The sequence below is a fragment of the Eschscholzia californica genome, unplaced genomic scaffold, assembly GCF_041429995.1.
Source record: "Eschscholzia californica isolate CP2 unplaced genomic scaffold, dmEscCali1.0.p SCAF_3, whole genome shotgun sequence".
In the NCBI taxonomy this organism is placed as follows: Eukaryota; Viridiplantae; Streptophyta; class Magnoliopsida; order Ranunculales; family Papaveraceae; genus Eschscholzia; species Eschscholzia californica.
In genome coordinates this window covers 20,596,766-20,618,467 of record NW_028238420.1, presented here as the reverse complement: position 1 = coordinate 20,618,467, position 21,702 = coordinate 20,596,766, and the positions used below count along the sequence as shown (strand labels likewise).

The 21,702-nt window shown below is 35.3% G+C and overlaps 1 protein-coding gene across 2 annotated transcripts; it reads right to left on the bottom strand.

Annotated features, from left to right (window-relative positions):
• Positions 1-13,453: 13,453 nt before the first annotated feature.
• IQD10 (IQ-domain 10) lies at positions 13,454-20,552 on the bottom strand. 2 transcript variants are annotated; one of them, XM_086670899.1, is made up of 6 exons: positions 20,170-20,552; positions 18,200-18,320; positions 15,066-15,188; positions 14,685-14,912; positions 14,450-14,563; positions 13,454-14,060 (listed from the first exon to the last, which is right to left on the bottom strand). In XM_086670899.1, the coding sequence occupies exons 2-6, from the start codon at positions 18,272-18,274 to the stop codon at positions 13,656-13,658; spliced, it is 945 nt and encodes a 314-aa protein (XP_086527025.1). In that variant the 5' UTR covers positions 18,275-18,320; positions 20,170-20,552; the 3' UTR covers positions 13,454-13,655. The 2 variants fall into 2 exon arrangements, with proteins under 2 accessions (XP_086527025.1, XP_086527026.1); XM_086670900.1 differs by having other exon boundaries at positions 18,200-18,310.
• Between the last annotated feature and the right edge of the window lie 1,150 nt (positions 20,553-21,702).

Genomic DNA, 21,702 nt, shown 5'->3' with positions numbered 1-21,702 from the left:
TTGTTTCTTCCAAACAGGACACACCCCTATTATTTTCAATTTCTTCATCCGCCTCGTGCCGTCTTCCACCCCAAGTTCCGGCTATCTTTGGGGTCGCTATTTTCGACCACCACAAGTATCATTTATTCATCTCTGTCCAATCTCTCTGAGATCACTCTCTTTGATTTATCTGTAGGATTAATCTCTTTCGCAGATTAACTGAAGAACTTATTAATGGAAATCTATGGGCACCAGACACAAGAATAATGGGTTTGAATGTTTGATATATAAGGTTGTGAAGCTGATGATTACTAGAGAATTGCTGAGATTATTCACAAAAGGTTACCTGATTCTGTTCATTTTCTTCCTGAAGCCATGGATTTGGGCATGAGTGTAGGTTTCTAACAAACTCTTGATTACTTCTTTGATCTTTCTCGGAGAAAGAGAGGCAAAAAAGAGATATTAGATAAAGGTGTGTTTGGTAGAAATTTATAACTTTTAACCCTATTAGATTTTGTACCCGGAAACTTTTCTTATTTCCCCAAATCACCCATCGCAATGAATTAGCTAGGGGGACAAACAACTCACACTAAAAGGATTGAGAGAGCAAAAATAGATATTAGTAGTCGGATGGGTCCGACTAATGGCACCCGACAGATTCGCTATTCGCGTTCATGAGAGAAAAATGACCTTAGTCGATCGCATTTGACCCCAAATACCTAATGGCACCAGGTATGAGTGGGTATACATACCCTTTAGTAGTCGGATGGGTCCGATTAATGGCACCCGAAGAAATTGTTATTCGCGCCCAGGAAAAAAGAGATGGACCTCAGTCAAATCTCCTTTGATCACAAACACCTAATGGCACCCGGTCAAAGTGGGTACAAATATCCTTTTGTGGCTTTTGTTAACTCATATTTATCTTCTTATCCCTCATCCATCCAAAACCTAGATATCTAAACTTTCATCCATCTCCATAGATCTCACCGACCACCACCGAAATCTTCCGGCACCAACGACCATCATTAGATACTCGCCGACCACAACCAACATCATCCTCCATTGTATTGGCTTAGATCATCTGTAGAGTAAAATAAAAATCATGCATGTAGAAGGAAGCTAGAAAAGTTTAGGTATATATTTACATCAATTTGATTTTTTTTTAAAAAGCTAGGTATGTTCGGATTGGACAATCCGTTTTCTTTAAACAACCACGGATGGACTCCTCCAGAACCTAATGGATGGTATGATCCGTATGCTCTCAGAGTTGTCGATCCGATTGTTGTTCTTTATTGACGGATCAACCCGTCTGAACTGTATAATGTTTTTTTCCTAGTTTTTGCAGATGTTTGATTTAAATGAAAGTACATTTCTTCACCACTTTCTTTAAACCCTTGAGATTTTGGAGGTCCCCATAAAGAGAGTGGCATGGCAAAGTAGATGGTATATTCCCTTTTTTTTCAACGAAGACTCCTATCACTGTAGCGAAGAGAATAGCCACAAAACTAACATTTCAAATGTTAATGTAGATTCAAGTGAGGGGCAAAGAGCTAGTATTGATGTTGGTGAGAATTTTGTGACTAAAGATTTGTTCGAATCTCAAGACAAGCTAGTCGAATAGGATAAGGAAATTGAGAAAAGACATAGTTTTGTGATTTTGATAGGCAAGCCAGAGCTTAGAAAAGGTGGCAATAATCCCATATTACAATTAATTTGTGAAAGAAATGGTGTGTACCGGGCACATATGAAAAAGGATTTGGCTGTAAAACCAAATCCACACCCCGAGAAAAAGGAAAAGTAACACGTAAAAGTGAAACTGTTCATGCAATATGAAAGGAAGACCAGGGAAAGGTGATACTCAGAAGCTGGTAGTTGTGTCTGGAATTCATATCCAAGAGTTAGCTGAAACTCTTCTTCGTCATGCATATTGCTAATAGTTTGAGTTGTGAAGAGAGGAATTTATTTTAAAAGCTATTTAATATTGGTATTGCTAATGTCAAAATTTGTCCTTTTACTATCAGTCAGAATAGTGAGACTGTGATGTTGAATCCCGCTTTGAGTGATGAGACTTCTAAGTCGAATCCCACTTTTGTTCCTCTTAGTCTGGGGGAAAACCTGCAAGGAACATAGGAACCTCTCCGACGCTCAATACAGCCAGATTTCCCTTGCAATTTGAAGTATTGAGAATTGAGTGAACAGTGGAGTTCGATATGTGTTTGTGTGAATGTGAGAGCGTATGAGCGTTTGAGCGTACCTTTTTCGAGGCGAGTTAATTACCTTTTATAGGCTACTTTAACCAACTGTAGAAAGGCGGGATGAGGCGGGTGCGATCCACCATGTCAGATTGAAACTGGTATTTCGTAACCCAAAGATATCAGGGTTTCCTTTTACGGTTATCTTGTATCTTTGATATCTAGAAGTTACCTTGTTCAAGGATTGTCAATAGATTATGTTTCAGAGTTGATAGATTCTTTAGGAGATGTTTCCTCCTTTTTAGACTCTTGAGGTCCTAGTTTATTAAATACTTAAGATCCTCACCGTTAGGATCTTTGATTAGATTTGGGAATCGAGATTAAGTTGGTAAGCATTCAACACTCTTTTACCCCTCATCTACCCCCCATATTTTGATATTGAGGTATCAACTCTACTAACCCCTAATCCTCTCCAATCCTAGGGCAGACCTGGTTGTATTTGAGGCAGGGTAGGGCTTTAGGCACCTAGGACATTCGTACCGACCCCCTAGTTATGGGCTTGAGTGGCAAACCTCCTTCCGATTCAACCTCCTTGTTGACTTGATCCGGGTTCACCCTCTGGGCTTCTAGTTTTTTCTTGACTCATCGACCTTAGTCAAATGATGACTAATTTTTAGATCAGCACGAGCCTCGTTACTCTTTAGTTGCAAGTAGAAAAGCTAAGTAGTGCAATAATTTAGAAGTCTTTCCTCGGAATAATCTTATGTGAGTGATCTGCATGTGATTATGATAATGTTCTAGTAACTTAGATAAGTAAATCTTTAAGGTTTTGAACATAAGTGAACTAGGGTTGTCGGTGAAGCCCGATAGCCCTTCGTTAAATTGGACATTTATGCAGTATCGCTTGTCATGCTGCAATGCATGGGTGTTCTTCAGGGATGCTTTCCGGAGCTTCTTTACCGAGCATGTCTGGTCTTCTGATCACTCGTTTTTTGAAATTTATCTTTTGGATAACTGACCACGGTACCTTCTCTGTCAGTCGGGAGACACACGTCTTTTCTTATTAGTGCAAAGTCTTCGTCGTTTATTATCACATTAAGGTTGTGTTTGACTTGGTCAAAATCCGCCTCGATTCATTGTAGAACACTTATGTCATAGTCAATTTTCGAGGCGTCTTTATTCTTTAATCTTTAATGCTTCTGCCAGTCGAGGTCTTTGTTCTCCATCTTCCGTCTTATAAGTAGCTTGCTTATTGTTTGCTTTTTTTTCATAGATAACTTTTTCTAAGTTGTTCTTCTTCCTTGATATTTTTTCAAGGCTTCTGATTTTGAGACGAGACCCTTCTTGAATTTCGTCTTGATACTATTCGTTCTTCATACTTCTCATAGTGGTGGTGTTGAAAGGGGAAGTATTGACCTAGGATGCCACAACAGGCCACTTCACCGGCAAGGACGGGATTCAGGTGGTAATGAAATTTTTCGCTTCGTCTGATCCTCTCATGAAATCTGGTTAGTGGTTGATTGTGGAAACTTGTTGATCTGGGATGGACTTGGGACTTTCCCCTTTTCACCTTCTTCGGGTCGTTGTTCTCCTCTCATGGTTGGTTTGTTCCCGCTCCTTTTCCCTTCCTGTATGGGTGAGGAGTAAGGCTGATCTGGTTGATCAAAACAATTTGTTTATGATTTTTTTCAGTTCTCTACCCATTGCTTCTGCAATTTATTTTATAATAGATCCATGTTGGATCACTAATTTCACTTCCTTGAGTTGTAGTTTCTTCTATATAGATTTCTTTGAATCGTAAATAAACTCCTCTTTGTTTATTTTGTTCCCCCGACTGTTTAATCAGTAACTTTTTTTTATCTCTGGTAGTTGAATATTCTTTTTATTGTCTTGATTGTTCTACTTGTGTCTTTTCGTTTCTCCATGCGGCGCTTCCGTGTGCTTTCTTGTCTATAATTTGTCATTATACCTCTTGATTATGACGTCTGGTGGCTTCGCTTTCCCAACTGATTGTTTTTATAAATTTACTCGAACATGGAAAATTGGATATCCTTCTGGCTACGGCTTCCGTAGTTGTAAGCATGACTCTTCCCTTGAGAAACATAGGCATGCCTTTCTTCATGCCCCTTAGTGGTCCCAACTTGTTTGTTTAGGATCTTCAAGCTAAGGTAAAAGGCAAAGGACTTATCAGGATCTTTCGTTTGGGTCACCTAACCCTCTTGACAACTTAGAGTTTATCCTTAATGCTCGTCTCGTTTGTCCCCTCGTACAATCGGTAAGGGGTGTTCTGGATGACTCAAGACTTATCACTTTTGAGGTAATGGGGTATCTTCTTCGACAGAGGGGGAAAGGTAGGCTTATGGTGCTGGTGGTTCTGGCTTCGGTTACTCTGGTCGATCCTCCACCGGCTCTTTCATCGTCTCATTCTTCTTCTTTTTCCTCTGATATGTAAATTCTGTAATCTTTATACGTTGTAACTCTACAGTGATGGATATTTTCCTTTTGGTAATAGAATTTTTTTGCGTTATTTCCCCTTTCTTCCCGCCTTCTATTCCCTGCACATTGTTTCGTGCTTGAAAAGAAAACATTAATGAGTTAGTATAATAATGCATGCCCTAAGCTACTACAATATATGAGCTAACTAACTAACATGCAGAAGAACTTCCCTCATGTGTTCCTGCAAAAACGAAAGTGTTAGTTCTTCTGTTCGTATTAACCTGTAAGTTTCATGTAATATAGCAGTGCCTGACGAAGCAGGGCTTGATTAGTAATTGTGTATTTCATGCGTGGTCATAGCTTGGGCTACTAGAGCTTTGTTTGAATAGTCTAAAGATAGTTTTCCTTTCAAACATGTGGTTTTTGTTTCACCTTATTCCTGATGGCCTTGGTCGTTACCTTGACGAACAGGTTATTGGGTGGTCAGATTTCCTGCAAGGCAAGGCTGGTTTTTTACTTGCATAACTTGATCATTGGTTGGGCTACCAAGGTCTGCTTATTCAGGGGGGCTTGCTACACATGGCTTATTGACGCTCGGCCAACGAGACTTCGTCTTGTGTTTAGGAGGCTTTTTGCCTTATATATTTATGTAGGGTGCCTGGCGAGAAGGGCTTAGGACTTTGCTTGTTTTCAGGGCTTCTAACGTTGTACGCCAGTTTGAGCGAGATCTGTTAAGTTTTGAACAAAACTTCTCCTTGCTTGAATTTCGAACAGGACTTCTCCTTGCTTGAATTTCGAATAGGACTTCTCCTTAATTTGGTTTGAGTTTCGCATAGAACCCCTTAATTTAATTTGATTTGAGTTTTCAATAGGACACTTCTTTAAATTTAATTTGAGTTTCGCATAAGACCCCTCCTTAGTTTAATTTGAGTTTCGCATAGGACTCCTTAATTTGGCTTGAGTTTTGCATAAGACTTCTTCTTAATTTAATTTGAGAGTTTTACATAGGACTCCTCCTTGATTTAATTTGAGTTTCGAATAGGACTCCTCCTTAATTTAATTTGAGTTTTGAATAGAACTCCTCCTTAATTTAAATTAAGTTTCACATAAGACTCCTTAATTTAATTTGAGTTTCGAAAGGGATTTCTCCTTAATTTATTTGAGTTTCGAATAGGACTCCTCCTTAATTTAATTTGAGTTTGGAATAGGATTCCTCCTTAGACGTGGTCGTAGCTTGGGCTATTAGGGTTGATGCATGCGAAGCAAGGGTTATTTTGCTGCTTGTTTGTTCAAGGTTTAACTTAGCTTAATTCACTTGGGCTATCCAAGCTTAAAGTTTTTGGGCGCCTGAGTGGTGAAGATCCACTAGGGTTTTTTCAATTCAGGGGTCTGCCTTCGCAGGGCTTACTTCAAGATGCATGCTTGCTTAGTAGTGCTTACCTCAAGATCTGGTGTGGCTTGCTGCGCTGTCTAGCTTTCACACATATTTCCAAGTATAGCAAGATATCTTATGAAATTTAAAAGAACTTAAATATGCATACGTTACTCCCACCTTCTTTAGTTTGAAAAGGTATCAAAGTTGTATGGAGTACCTATGTGCTTTCGTCGCCTCTTCTGGTGAACGATATCCTGAGGTGTTCAACATTCCATGGTCAAGGCAAGATATTTCCCGAGGCGTCCTGGAGGAAGAACATCCTCGGGCGAATGCTTTAAGTATTTTGTAAGGACCTTCCCAGGTCGGGAAGAACTTTGCTGCTAAGGGCTTCTATGTACATGTCTACATATCTATGTGTCGTGGTTTATATAAATTTATATACTGTTGGAAAAAATGAACAATTTATTACGTAAAGTTAATTTAATTTGAATATACTTTATTTTGAAAATAACATTTGAATTTTAAATTTATGTCTACTAGTTTTTGTATTTGAATTATAAGTTTTATTTCAAATTAAGAAGATTTATCTCTACAACTTTAACTATTATGAAAGGTTGCAAACTTTCATAAAAGTTGTTTCATTCTTTATAAACAAGAGAATTAACAAGAGAACACTTCACTTAGAAAATCAGAAATATCTTTTTATTCTATAATAAACTCTTAGCCAAATCTTGATTGTTCTTGTGCCCCTTAAGTAAATCCTCACATATTACTTTGTGCAGATTTACTTAAGGCTTGTCATATCTTGGGAGACAATTTGCTCATAACCTATAAGTAATCTCAAGTGGAGAGGGAGCAAATATTGCTTTAAGGAAAGTGTATTTAAATACAGATTTCAAGTCTCTACAATCCCTATATTAGTTTGTGGTATTACTAAATTTTCTAACAATCTTAAAGCAATATCTTGATGGAGACCGATAAATTGATGAATCAAGATTTGGTGAAATTAGATCGTTTTGATGGTACTAATTTTACTCGTTGGCAAGACAAACTGAAATTTCTTTTGAAAGTGTTCTATATTCTTGATCCTACACTGAAATCAATTCCTGAACCACGCGAAGAAGATATTAATGAATTAAAGGATGAAAGAAAGAAGAGAGAAGAAGATGAACTTATTTGTAGAGGTCATATTTTAAATGCTTTGTCTGATCGATTGTATGATCTCTATACGCCAAAGATATTTGGAATGCTCTAAAATTTAAATATAAAGCTGAAGAAGAAGGTACGAAAAAATTTCTTATTTCTAAATATTTTGATTTTAAGATGTTTGATGATAAACCTATTTTACCCCAAATTTATGAATTACAAATTATTGTGAATAAAATGAGAGTTGTCAAAATTGACATTCCTGAGTCTTTTCAAGTTAGTGCAATTATAGCAAAATTACCACCAAGTTGGAAAAACTATAGGAATAAGATTCTTCACAAAACCGAAGATTTTACATTTGAGGAAATCCAAAAACATCTTCGGATAGAAGAAGAATCAAGGTCAAGAGACAACAAGGTGGAGAATGATATTGGCATATCTAAAGCCAACATGGTGAAAAAATCAAATCATTCAAGAAGTATAAAGAAAAATTTTCGGGTCCGAAGAAGGTTCAAGGAAAATTTAAAAAGACTTTCCAAGCCATGAAGAAACCTAAAGGTTGTTTTGTATGTGGAAAAGTGGGACATTATGCTCGAGATTGTAAATTTCGTAAGGAACAAATGCAAGAGGCAAATGCAATAAATAAAGAGATTGTTGCGGTTTTAAGCGAAATCAATGCGATTCATGGAAAAGTTCCAGGATGGTGGTATGATACATGTGCCACGGTTCATGTATCATATGATAGATCAATATTCAAAACCTATGATTCAATAAATGATGGTCAAGAAATTCAAATGGGAAATGAAGTGCGTTCTAAAGTACTTGGTAAAGGTAATGTTAAACTTGTATTCACATCGGGAAAGAAAATTACTTTATCAAATGTACTTCATGTTCCTGATATGAATAGAAACCTAGTAAGTGGTGACTTATTGGGAAAACTTGGAATAAAGTCGGTGTATGAATCGGGCAAATTAATTTTGTCTAAAAATAGTGTATTTGTTGGGAAAGGTTATTCTTGTGATGGAATGGTGAAACTTTGTACTATGGAAAAAAAATTAATAATAATATTATATCTTCTACTTATATGCATGATTCTTTTAATTTATGGCATAATAGATTAGCACATATTGGTGTAAGTACTGTTAAAAGAATGGTTAAATGTGGTTTATTATTATGTGATACTAACAACTTGAATAAATTTGAAGTATGTATAAAGTCTAAAATGGTGAAGAAACCATTTCAAAGTGTTACTAGAACTTCAAACATTTTAGACTTAATACATACCGACATTTGTGAATTAAATGGAATTTTAACTAGAGGAGGCAAACGATACTTTGTTACTTTTATAGATGATTGTTCTAGGTATACTTATGTTTACTTGCTAAAAAATAAAACTGATGCTTTTGATGCTTTCAAAGTTTACAAGACCGAAGTAGAAAATCAATTAGAAAATAAAATTAAGATAATTAGGAGTGATAGAGGCGGTGAATATTTTAGTGATGATTTTGATAAATTTTGTGAGACACATGGAATTATACATCAACGCACGACACCTTTTACGCCTCAGCAAAATGGCTTAGCCGAAAGAAAAAAATCGTACTTTTGTTGAAATGGTAAATGCTATGTTATTAAATGCTAAGTCATCATTTACATTATGGGGGGAAGCAATTTTATCGGCTTGCCATATTTTAAATAGAATTCCTTCAAAGAAAAATAAAATATCTCCATATGAAATTTGGAGAGGAAGAAAACCAAACATTAACTATTTTAAAGTGTGGGGGGTGTCTTGCCTATTATAGAACTACTAATCCTAAAAGGACTAAGTTGGGGGCTAGGGCCATAAAGTGTATGTTTATTGGATATTCACAAAAATAGCAAGGCCTATACTCTTGGATTTAGAGTCCAATGTTGTAATTGAATCAAGAGTAGTAGAATTTTTTGAGATCTTGTTATCTAGTGATAATAATTCTCAAATAGATATTCATCAAAATAAGTCTCAAAATGAGATATCTTCGAAAATTCATGAACTTCCGCATGAACCTCGAAAAAGTCAAAGAATAAGAAAAGAAAAAGATTTAGGTTTGGATCAATATGACTCTCAAAGAATTTCTTTCAATTTAGTTGAAGGAAATAGAGAAAATGTGATTAATGTGAGTCAAATCAATTTAAAAATTGGAGATGGTCCTAAATCTTTTAAAGAAGCAATGGCCTCTAGAGATTCGGCATTTTTGAAGGAAGCTATTAATGATGAGATGGATTCAATTATGTCAAACCATACTTGGAAATTAGTTGATCTACCACCCGGTTCAAAGGCAATTGGTTCTAAATGGGTATTTAAAAAGAAATACCATACCAATGGTACACTTCAAACATTTAAGGCTAGATTAGTAGCCAAGGGTTTTCGACAAAAAGAAGGAATAGATTATTTTGACACATATGCACCCGTAGCTAGAATTACTTCTATTAGATTAATGTTTGCTATTGCATCTATTCATAACCTTCATGTGCATCAAATGGACGTAAAAACCGCATTCTTAAATGGAGACCTTAATGAGGAGGTCTATATGGAACAACCAGAAGGATTTATTCTTCAAGGAAATGAAAATAAAGTATGCAAACTTGAAAAATCCTTATACGGTTTAAAACAAGCTCCTAAACAATGGCATAATAAATTTGATAGTGTTATTACTTTAAATGGTTTTAAACATAATAGTGCTTTTTCATCAAAAAAAAAAACATAATAGTGCAGATAAATGTTTGTATTTCAAAACTTGTGATAGATATACAATTATTATTTGTTTGTATGTGGATGATATGTTACTAATTTGTAATAAACTAGAAGGCATTCTAGATAATAAACTAGAAGGCATTCTAGAAACTAAGACATTTTTGTCTTCTACTTTAAAATGAAAGATCTTGGAGAAGTTGACACTATTTTGGGTATAAAAATTAAGGAAAATAGTGGGGGTTATTCTTTATGTTAATCTCATTATATTGAAAAAGTACTTAACAAATTTAGGCATCTTAATATAAAAGAGACTAATACCCCATTTGATCCCAGTATCAAATTAATTCAAAATAGTGAAAGAGCGGTTGCTCAACTTGAGTATGCAACTGTTATCGGAAGTCTTATGTATGCGACACAATGCACAAGACTGGATATAGCATATGCAGTAAGTAAATTAAGTAGATATACAAGACACCCAAGTATTCAGAGTCGGCCCTGACCCAAAGCGAGCAATGCCTCGCTTTGGGCCACCAAATTTTGGGGGCCACATCTTTGTGGGCGTCTGTAAAATTTTCTACAAACTAAATGTTTTAAGAAAACCCATGTTTTAAACCTGGCCCAACCCGTAACTAGCATGTGAGCGCCAACATTCAAGATGTGTTGACCGTGTAACTTCTTTTTGTTCATTTTCAATAAATGGGCCCCACCAAATTATACAACATTTTCAACAAATTAACTCTAACCTCTTGAGTTTTGACACATGTCTAGTAACAGGTAGTCCTTGCTCTTCATGTTTCATCTCCACTTTAACTTCTCACTACTCTTTAATTTCATTACTCTATTTTTTACCGAGGTTCATCTCTCTACATTTTTAGTAGTATGTGCTTATTAGTGAAGTTGTTATCTATTTACAATATTAAATATTAGTTATTATTTGAAATCAATACAAAATGCACACGTTTAGAACATATGTAGCTTTACATTTTTCCTTTTTCTTAATTGACTTCACTAAATTTATTCACTAGTATTCCTTATATATTGTTGTTGTTTTTTTTTCGAGATATGTTAATTGTAAAGTACAATTGATTTAAATATTATTTTTGGATGGTTTCCATCACTATCCTGTTTAAGTTACGTCAATGAGAGTTGTCAAACAAAACTCTTCCAAATACAACACCTGTTTACAAGCAAATCATATTCATTTCATCCGTGGAGGTCGAAAAATTTGTCGCATGGGAATTTTTTTTCTTGTCTTCTAGTTCTTTCTGATAATGTAAAACATAAAACTGTTTTTATACGTAATATAGTTAACAAAATAAGTTCGATAAATTTTATTTTATCCTAGATAAATCTAAATGACCATCTTTATTGGGAGAAATCTCCTTCTAATCTAATATGAGATCTCAAACTCAATGTTTTAAGAAGTCACTCTAGGGGAATAAAAAAGACTGTGATGCCTAAAAAAAGTGGTGTCGAATACCAAAGATAAAATCTTCCTAATATCTTCTGGCCCAATTTTAACATCACAAAAAACTGCACCCATATTTGTTAACTAACCATTGTCATGATTCCAACCAAGATTAAATTGGTAAAAAGTATATTATGTATGAGTTTTTGAATGAAGAAAAAAATGTTTAATTTCTACGTAGAATTTGTAGGATGATCTCGGGGTCGATGTAGTTTCGTGAGGGCCTAAGGTAAATATTGAATTTACGGATAATGCAAGGGGCCTAATTTTTAGATTTCGCTTCGGGCCACCTAAAAGTCAGGGCCGGCCCTGCAAGTATTGCACATTGGAAAGCAATCAAAAGAGTTTTAGGTTATCTTAAAAAGACTAAAGATTTAAACTTACAATATTCAAAATTTTGGAAGGATATTCAGATGCAAGTTGGATATCTAGTGGAGATGATAAAAAATCAACCACGGGTTCGATATTTACTTTTGGTGGTGGAGCAATTTCTTGGGGATCCAAGAAACAAACTTGTCCAAGAAACAAACTTGTATAACTCATTCTACTATGGAATCCGAATTCATAGCATTAGCGGCAACGGGAAAAGAAGCTGAGTGGTTAAGAGACCTACTCATTGAGATTCCGTTCATCAAAAAACAAGTTCCACCCGTTTCAATATTTTGTGATAGTCAAGCCACATTAGCACGTGCATATAGTGGAGTATATAGTGGCAAGTCTAGACATATTAGTCTACGACACGAGTATGTAAAACAATTAATTCAAGATGGAATTATTTCGGTTACATTTGTGAGATCAAATCAAAATCTAGCGGATCCTTTTACCAAACCTCTACCAAGAGATATGGTAAAATCAACATCTAGTGGGATGGGGTTGAAACTCTTAAATTAAAAGTCACCAATGATGGCAACCCAACTAGGAAATAACTAGTCTTAGGTTCAATGGGTAACAACAAGTTATTGATAAGTGACTAGTTCAACACTTTAATTTATATATAACCCCATTAAAGATGAAAAGTGTTGGTTGCTACGAAGTGAGTTTGAGTGTAATACTCTTAATGAAGTTCAGTCGATAATGACAAGTATCTCTAAAGTAGCAAAGATACTGAAAGAACTTCAACTATGTGAACTTAGAGGTGGTGCCGTCTCTCATTAGATTAGAGTTTGTCTAAGGATAGTTCATGAAATCAAGAAGCACATGACCATAAAAGTGCTAAGCGAGAATTGTGTGGAGCAAAAGAACAAATGTGTTGTGTGTGTGGTGTAACCGGTTTTATCATTAGGAATAACTGGTTCAAAGTTACAAGCTACCTGAGATTTCGATAGAACTTTGTGCACTTACACTAAGGTATGGTTCAAATCGAAAGATACCATATTTTATGCATTAATACTACCTAAATATATTTGGCTAAGTAGGTTTCTAATAAAATTGTTCAAGTGGGGGATTGTTGGAAAAAATGAACAATTTATTATGTAAAGTTAATTTAATTTGAATATACTTTATTTTGAAAATAACATTTGAATTTTAAATTTATGTCTACTAGTTTTTGTATTTGAATTATAAGTTTTATTTCAAATTAAGAAGATGTATCTCTACAACTTTAACTACTTTTATGAAGGGTTGCAAACTTTCATAAAAGTTGTTTCATTCTTTATAAATAAGAGAATTAACAAGAGAACACTTCACTTAGAAAATCAGAAATATCTTTATATTCTATAATAAACTCTAAGCCAAATCTTGATTGTTCTTGTGCCGCTTAAGTAAATCCTCACATATTACTTTGTGCAGATTTACATAAGGCTTGTCATATCTTGGGAGGCAATTTGCTCATAACCTATAAGTAATCTCAAGTGGAGAGGGAGCAAATATTGGAAAGTGTATTTAAATACACGTTTCAAGTCTCTACAATCCCTATATTAATTTGTGGTATTACTAAATTTTCTAACATATACCATATTTATGTACTGTTACATAATTTGTGTTCTGTATTACAGTTGCTGCAAGAAACCCGAAGACAGAGAACTGGTTAAAATAGAGTAATATTGGTGACGAAGTTTCTGTTTCGACATTGAAATGCAGATTAAAAAACATTCAAAGATCAGCTGCAAGAAACCCGAAGACAGTAGAAGTGATCACACAAAAAAGATTTTGCATTTCTATTTACATTATGTTAAAAAACTAGTCTCACATAACCGACTTGTCATCAACTTCAAACAATTCTTCTCTGTATAAAATGAAAATACCAGTGAAATGACACTATCACACTTCTGCAAATTACGAGGATTCAATATAACAAAGAAGCATTACTTATCCATATATAAATTTTTTCCACTACGATTCTACCCCTTTCTCATCTTTCATGTTTGTTCGTTCGGTCTTTGAGGGAGACAAGTTTCCAATCTTTACGAGTTCTTTGGTGCTTGTTTTTTGAATTTTGGAAGGAGAGAAGCTTACTGCTGGTTTTTCCGTGTATGCGGTAGACTGTTTTTTAACCATCATATTACCCTTTCCATTAGGCCCAGAGGGTTTAACAGAGAAGGATAGTTTTTTAGCTACTGGGTTACTGTTTTTTGCTATCTTACTCACTTGCTTGGCATGCACTTTCTTTGGGGTAATGGACTTTGAAGGAACTCTACTTTCCCATGGCCGAGCAGCAATCCAACGTTCAACCCAGCTCCAACCCCAAGCAGCTTCGTAGGCAATACGTCCCTGATTCGGATTAGAGTTGGCTCTCCACTGCAAAATTGCAAATGATAAAATTCACACGATAATCTCCGGTACAATTAGTCATACATGTTTATGATTACGTTTGAAATCTTGTTTTCTGCGGGTTACTTCAGTTGGGTACAAGAACACCAATTCAGTGAAGTCTTCAGATATTCAGATTGATATGAGAGCCTATGACTATTCTATAGCGGATAACTTTCTATCCAATGGCAATTCATTTACTATCATGGGTACAACATTGAACCCGGATCATCAAAAATGTTGATGAAATGATGAACACTCGTTCGATACTAATTTTCTCGTTTAAGCAATCGATATACTCTAGCTCGACGTCTTTTTTCTGCCTTTCGTATCATATCAGTCACAATGGGAACTGACAAAAAAATTACTATATATACCTGATGAGAAAATGCATATGCCATTGCCCTTTCACGTTTCACCGCGGCTTCTTCCCTCTGTTGGATCCTAGCAAGAACTTCTTCCATAGTGTCTGGACCTCCACACCATTCCTCCTGTAACGAAGTATAAAGGAGTTATACATTCAACAGTAGAAATAAACCGATTTACAATGTTCAACTTTTTTTAAAAGATATTCATGCAAATAGAGCCAGCAGACTAACTCTATTTTCATACCTCGAGCTCATGAAGCTTTGCATCAAGTTTCAATTGATTTTCTAATTTCTTTTGCCTTAAACGGCCTTCAGTAACCATGTGGACTCGCCGGGCTCTGATCTCACTCTGAAGTTTACTCCATGAGTGAAGATAATTCAACGTTGTTGATGCTTGCTTTCTAACAGTATGACCTTGTATCAGGGCCTTGAATTTTACTACTTTCTTCATTTGCCGTAAAGTTTTTCTTGCCTGATAAATGTTATAAGATTATTCATTAATAAAAGTTACGAACAATATTTTTAACAAAATATAAAAAAAAAATGAATGAAGGAACATCAGGATGTGAATATTAACAATGGTATGAGTTTCACTAATTAGTCCACTAAAGAGATACCATAATACCATATATCCTCGAAATGCTGTTTGAATTCTAATTGCTGCTATATCCTCGATCGGCAAGTCCAGTCCTCCTAGATTCCCATTTCTATACCTCCACTTGAATCCATTTTCTTTCTTAGTAGATCCCTATTTTAATGAAGTTAAGAAAAAAAATTTGTAAACTACACAAAGTAAAATGTAATAGAGCAAATGTAATAGATGATCTGATTTACTAGTTATTGATGTAACAATGGTGTAAAATATAAACACCACTAAGGCACCACTAAGGCAGTAGTTCATTAACTGATGTTCAGTTAATGAACTGCTTATCCTTATCTTTAACTTTATAAATACTCAGTGTAATTTCTCATAAGTTAACATGTGAAAACAACCAAAAATTTCATGGTATCAGAGCCTGTTCCATTGAATTGAATTTCCTCTCTTAAAGAACCTCTGAAGCAACAATGGCAGAATCTTCTTCTACACAACAATCAGTTCTGCAACAACACAGCCCAAGTTTCTCATCCCCACCCATCACCAACATAACAAATTACGTCTCTCACAAGTTAGATGCTTCAAACTATCTACTATGGAAGGATCAATTTGAATCCATTCTCATCTCTACAGACCTTATCTTCTACGTTGATGGCTCACTCCCAGAACCTACCAAATATGTCGACATTAATGGTGTCGCACAACTCAATCCTGACTACATAACATGGAGAAAGGTGGATCACTTCGTTATGAGTTGTTTAAAAACAACCCTGTCTCCGTCTGCTGCATCTGAAGTGCTAGGTCTCCCAAACGCTGCTGCAATCTGGAAAGCACTCGAAACTCTTTTCTTCCAGGAGTCATATGCAAAAAGAACTCTTCTCAAGGACCAACTTCAAACAATCAAGAAGGGAAATGAACCAGTTGCAGTCTATCTTCAACGAGTCAAGTCTCTTGCCGATGCTCTTGCTGCCATAAACTGCAAAGTCTCTGAAGAAGATCTCATAATGCACACTTTACGGGGTCTAGGAAAAGATTACAAGTATCTCACCATTCTTATCAACAACAGAACTGAATATATGAGCTATGCAGAAATCAAATCCAAGATTTTAAACTTTGAACAACATTTGGCCCAGGAAATACTTGATGAAGTCTCACCAGTCAATCTTCATTCAAATACAGCCTTTTACACAACAGGCAACAAACAGACCTACTCCAAGCAGTACAAACCCAAACAAACTCAATCTTTCACTCAAAAACCCATTGGTCAATACTCCCAGGTAAACTTCAAACCTCACCCAGTAGATCCCATGCTTCAACCACAGCAAGATCCACTACAACTACTACCTGAAATTTGTCAGATTTGCAAGAAACCAGGCCACACTGGGGATCGATGTTTCTTTCGATACAAGCAATCCAGAAACAATGGAAACTACTGTCGCACATCTCACCCTCGACTGTTTTGAAACATTTAGTCCTGTTGTAAAGATCGCAACCATTCGGACCATTCTTTCTCTTGCTGTTTCTTGTGGATGGATTGTTAAACAACTTGATGTATCTAATGCCTTTTTGCATGGGGACCTTAAAGAAACTGTTTTCATGGCTCAACCCCCTGGATTTATTGACAAATCAAAACCCCATCATGTATGTCTTCTTCATAAGTCACTTTATGGGTTAAAACAAGCACCGAGGGCTTGGTTTGATAAGTTTAGTTCTTTCCTTCGGCAACAAGGGTTTACTCAAAGTAAGGCAGACAATTCAATGTTTACTTCTCACTCTCAACATGGTTTGATTGTTTTGTTGCTTTATGTGGATGATATTATTGTCACGGGAACAAGTTCCTCCCTCATTCATCAACTTATACTCTCTCTACAAACTATGTTTGCAATGAAAGATCTTGGGGATCTTCACTACTTCTTAGGAATTGAGGCCTCTTTTTCTTCTTCTCGGTCTGTCCTCACTTTATCTCAGAATAAGTATACCGTAGATCTTCTTCACAAGACAAATATGAAGGAATGCAAGGTGATAGATACTCCCATAGCTTCTGGTCCTCGACTTTCTCTCCATGATGGTACACCTTTTGAAGATGTTACACTTTATAGGAGCACAGTTGGAGCCTTACAGTATTTGACAATAACTCGGCCTGACATCACATTTGCGGTGAACTATGTATGCCAATTTATGCAATCACCCACTGACTTGCATTGGAAAGCTGTTAAACGCATCTTAAGGTACTTGCGAGGTACCTTAGGGCTCGGCATCACCATTCAAGCAGGTAATATGAATCAAATTTCTTCCTTAGCTGCATTCTCAGATGCTGATTGGGCTGGTTGCCCTGACACAAGAAGATCTACTTCCGGGTTTTGTACTTTTCTTGGTCCAAATTTAATCTCTTGGAATTCGAGGAAACAAGCAACAGTCTCTAAGAGGCTGAATATCGCGCAATGTCTCATGCAATGAGTGAAGTTCTTTGGTTGTCTTACATTCTTCGTGAACTTGGTATTTCTGCTCAGCCGTTTAAGCTTTACTCTGACAATATAAGTGCACAATGTCTTGCCAAAAACCCGGTGTTTCATCGACGATCGAAGCACATTGATATTGATCATCATTTTTTGCGGGAGTTAGTTTCAAGTGGACAGCTGCAACTCTTTTTTGTTCCTTCTCAACTTCAGCTTCTCAACTTCAGCTCGCAGACATTCTCACAAAAGGCTTGCCCACTGCCCAGTTTCTTACATTAAGAAGCAAACTCATGGCTTCATCCAACCATGACTTTGAGGGGGGTGTAATAGAGCAAATGTAATAGATGATCTGATTTACTAGTTATGATGTAACAATGGTGTAAAATATAAACACCACTAAGGCACCACTAAGGCAGTAGTTAATGAACTGCTTATCCTTATCTTTAACTTTATAAATACTCAGTGTAATTTCTCATAAGTTAACATGTGAAAACAACCAAAAATTTCAAAATGCAACTAATAGACTCATGCATGTGAACAAATTGCATTATATACCGAACTAAGGAAATAAATGAGAAGTTTCGATAGTCTAGAAGATTAAAGGATAAATTTTATCGAAAACCTCCTTTTGGAAACATGCATTTCCAAACAATAAGGGCCTACAATTGAACCATGTTAAAATTTGAAAGGATCCTGGTAGATATGTACCTTTGCTTGTTTAGATTTCTCCTTTTTTGATTTCTTCAGGCGAATAATTGTTTTAAACCAGTGCCCTGAACCCATTCGTCTTAATCTTGATGTTGGATGACTCGGAACAACCTGACAAAAACTTGAGGAACCCAAGAAAGCTTTAAATATTAACATCGAGAAAAGCAACGGTAAAATGGATTAAGGTACAAATCTGAATACACGTCATGAAATAAATGTACACTTTCTTGTAAATCAATTATATATAATTCATTATCGTGCTTATCACAATTCACATCGTATCGATGTATCAAATGCCTTTGTAGTGACCATTGCAGTCAATATTCAAAAAAAATAAAAAATTATAATACAGTTTGTTAATTATCCAAGTCAAAAACAACCAAGGACAGTGACCCAATAGAGAAGCACTGAAAAACATCAAACTGTATTCATTACGCTACAAGTAGCTTCATAACCACAGATACATATGGGATCCTTTGAGAATCAAAAGATAACATATGAAACCTTATAACTAACAAGTTTAATAACCATGTATACAAGACTAAAAGTAGTCCCTTTCTTACGCATCAAAGAACAAATATGTCATGTATCTTTGATAGCTAAGTAAAATTACATACGAACCTAATGATAATGTGTTGGAAGGTTAAGCAGTCTCTTGAGTCCCGAAACCAGATGATAATGTTTGCATTTAAATTATGTCAGCCTCTTTTTTTCGTAAAGAAAGTATAACCCATCAATCTTACCTTAATTAAACATCGTTTCTAGTTAAGTGAATTTTAGACCTCATGAAACCAATCATACAAGAAGATAGAAAAACAACTCTAATTAGATAGTGAACACTTGCAATTCCACAGAAACTTCTCAATATGTGAAGAAAAATGCTAGGGAACAAGAATAAATATGCAGACTTTGGGCAGAAATCCTATGTGGGTTGCCGTGATTCGCGCTTCCGATGGTTCTAATCCACTGAAGCGCGAATCACAGCAAGCAACATAGAATTTCTGCCCAGAGTCTGCCTGGGTTTTCTTGTTCCGTAGCATTACTCGTACGTAAATCTAAAGTGTTCTTCAGCGAAAAGCCTTTCTCCAAAACTACTGTGTTTGTATAAACAAACGAGTTCGACCCATTTTAATCACAATATTATAACTTGGTTAAGGGAAGGCCTCATCATCTTCCTTTAATTTAGTTCTCATCCATTTTACAGGCTTAGCCTACCTTATACTATTTTGGAGGAAATCAGCTTTCTTTATCACTTCTTACTGTCCTCTCTTTCTCTATGAATACAAGAAAGAATCTTTAAGGTTTCAAGTAACCAAATTGTATCAAGTTCAACATTATTAAAACAATTTCACCCAATCAAGTTTTGTAACAGCCAATAGAATCAACTACCCTGTTCAGAAATATTAAATTTCAAATGCACTTAAGGGAATAGTCAATAAAATGCAATACCTAGGTAGTAGGTACTTTAACTACAAATTTGCAACAACATAATACTCTTTCTCTTTGACTCAACTCTCATACATCTTTATGATACAGGGAGATCTATATCACATCAATAACTTTCAGAATGCATTTTATAAAAACATTCCAAGAAAAAGGTTTCCAAAGTAAATGTGAAGAACTGGAAACCCTACTAGTTTAGAGAGATATATAATATCAATCTACAAATCTAACTTTGGTGAAGCAAAGATTCACAGATAGTAAGAGAGAACTAGTGATTTCTAAACCCACATCAAGAAAGTCATTAAATATACTTAAGCTAGATCTAATGCAAGCAAATGAAACTAGAAAAAAGGAAAAGGCTCAAAAGACAAAATTTCTTGATCCCTCCAAATGTTTTTCTCTTATTGACATCCAGATCTTTAACCAATATCATTTCTCTCTCGTTCAAACATGGGTATGATGCATAAACAGAAAAACAAACTAAAACAACAAAAATCAAGAGAAAGTAGAGATGGGTAATCACATACCAAAGAAGGAGCAGTTCTTGGCTTTCAGGAGAGTTGGGTGTTTCAGATTTTGATGCAGTAATGGAAGTACCAAGTAGTAGAAATAGTAAGAGAAAAGAAATGCTTGAGAAGAGAAGTAGGTGTGTATTTTAGTGGGGTATCTCACCAGCTTTTTCTACATAAAAGTTAAAGAGAAAGAAATACTAAACAAATTCAATTAAATTCTGAATTCTTTCTCCAAAAGAATATCAAAATCTTCCAACGCTTGTCCAATAGACGGCCCAACTTATTGGCTGTTGATCTATTTGATACCCCACGCCAATCAGACAAAACGACAGCTGAACAAATATGAAAATATTAAAATCTTCAAGTGGTTACTAAAAATTGTTAAAACTTTGGAAGGTAAACATTTAAATGAATATGTTGGTTTTAAATGAAGAATTGTTTATCTTGATTCTAGGTGGATATGTCTTAAGGGTTGTCTAGGACCAGTGTTTCTCTTTTACAGCAGAACTAAAAATACTCTCAAATCCATAGATTTATACAAGTTAGTATATTATTCTGACATGAGCACACTTTAGATACCACCATAATTAAGGTTTTATATTTTAGATATTGTATGTCACTTTCAAAATAATAATTATATTCAAAACACAGTATAACAGGATTTAAGTTGTAGTTTAGCATTCTAAAGTTTAGCATGTGCAAGAGGTCAAAGATTATGTAGAACCTCAATTTTCAACTTTGTTTGAAGCTTCTGAAATATTTGAACAGACTCTGTATTACAAACAGACTGCAGTATCTTTACCTAATTAAATTTTAGCAACGTTTGTCTGACCAAGTTCATCTAGACTTTACCGAAGGGCAGTAAAGTGAATTGTTGGTTTTGATGGTTTTTTCTCAATATCTTCCTTAATTTGTATAATTGAACATAACCTCCTGTACAAAATAAAAGAAAAAACATAACCTTTCAATAAACAATGCTACTTTTGTTCCATATGTGAAAATCTTAAACTAAATTTGTTATAAAACAAAAAGAATAAGAATAACAACCAAAATTAGGTAATCCTAGTATACATTGTACACCATAAATATAAGCCGGTGAAGTCCTCTTTCACTCTTTCTTCGGTGGGGTCGGGTGGGGAGTATCATTGTCTATAGTGTTGGATGGAGTCCATATCGGATACTGACTTTATTGGTGATCCTTTATTAAAATCATGTGAAATTGCATTACTAAAAGCATAAATATAAGAGGGTGTATTTAGGCGTAGAAAATTGAAGTTGGTGAGTCACAACAACCTAAATATATAATAAAGTTGGCAAATGCGGTGTTTTCTTGCTAAATAATTTGCTTACATAGTTATATTTAAGGTTAAGGGGTTTAGCTACATTTTTGTTTTACATAAGATAAGAGTTTTATTTTTATTTTTATTCGATACTTAATTGCCATAGTTTTTGTTCTTGGCATCCAATAGCATATATAATTGTGAGATCTTATCTGTCCACTCTTTTGAACAAAATGGAGATTTTAGAGAGAAATTCTGAGAACTTCAA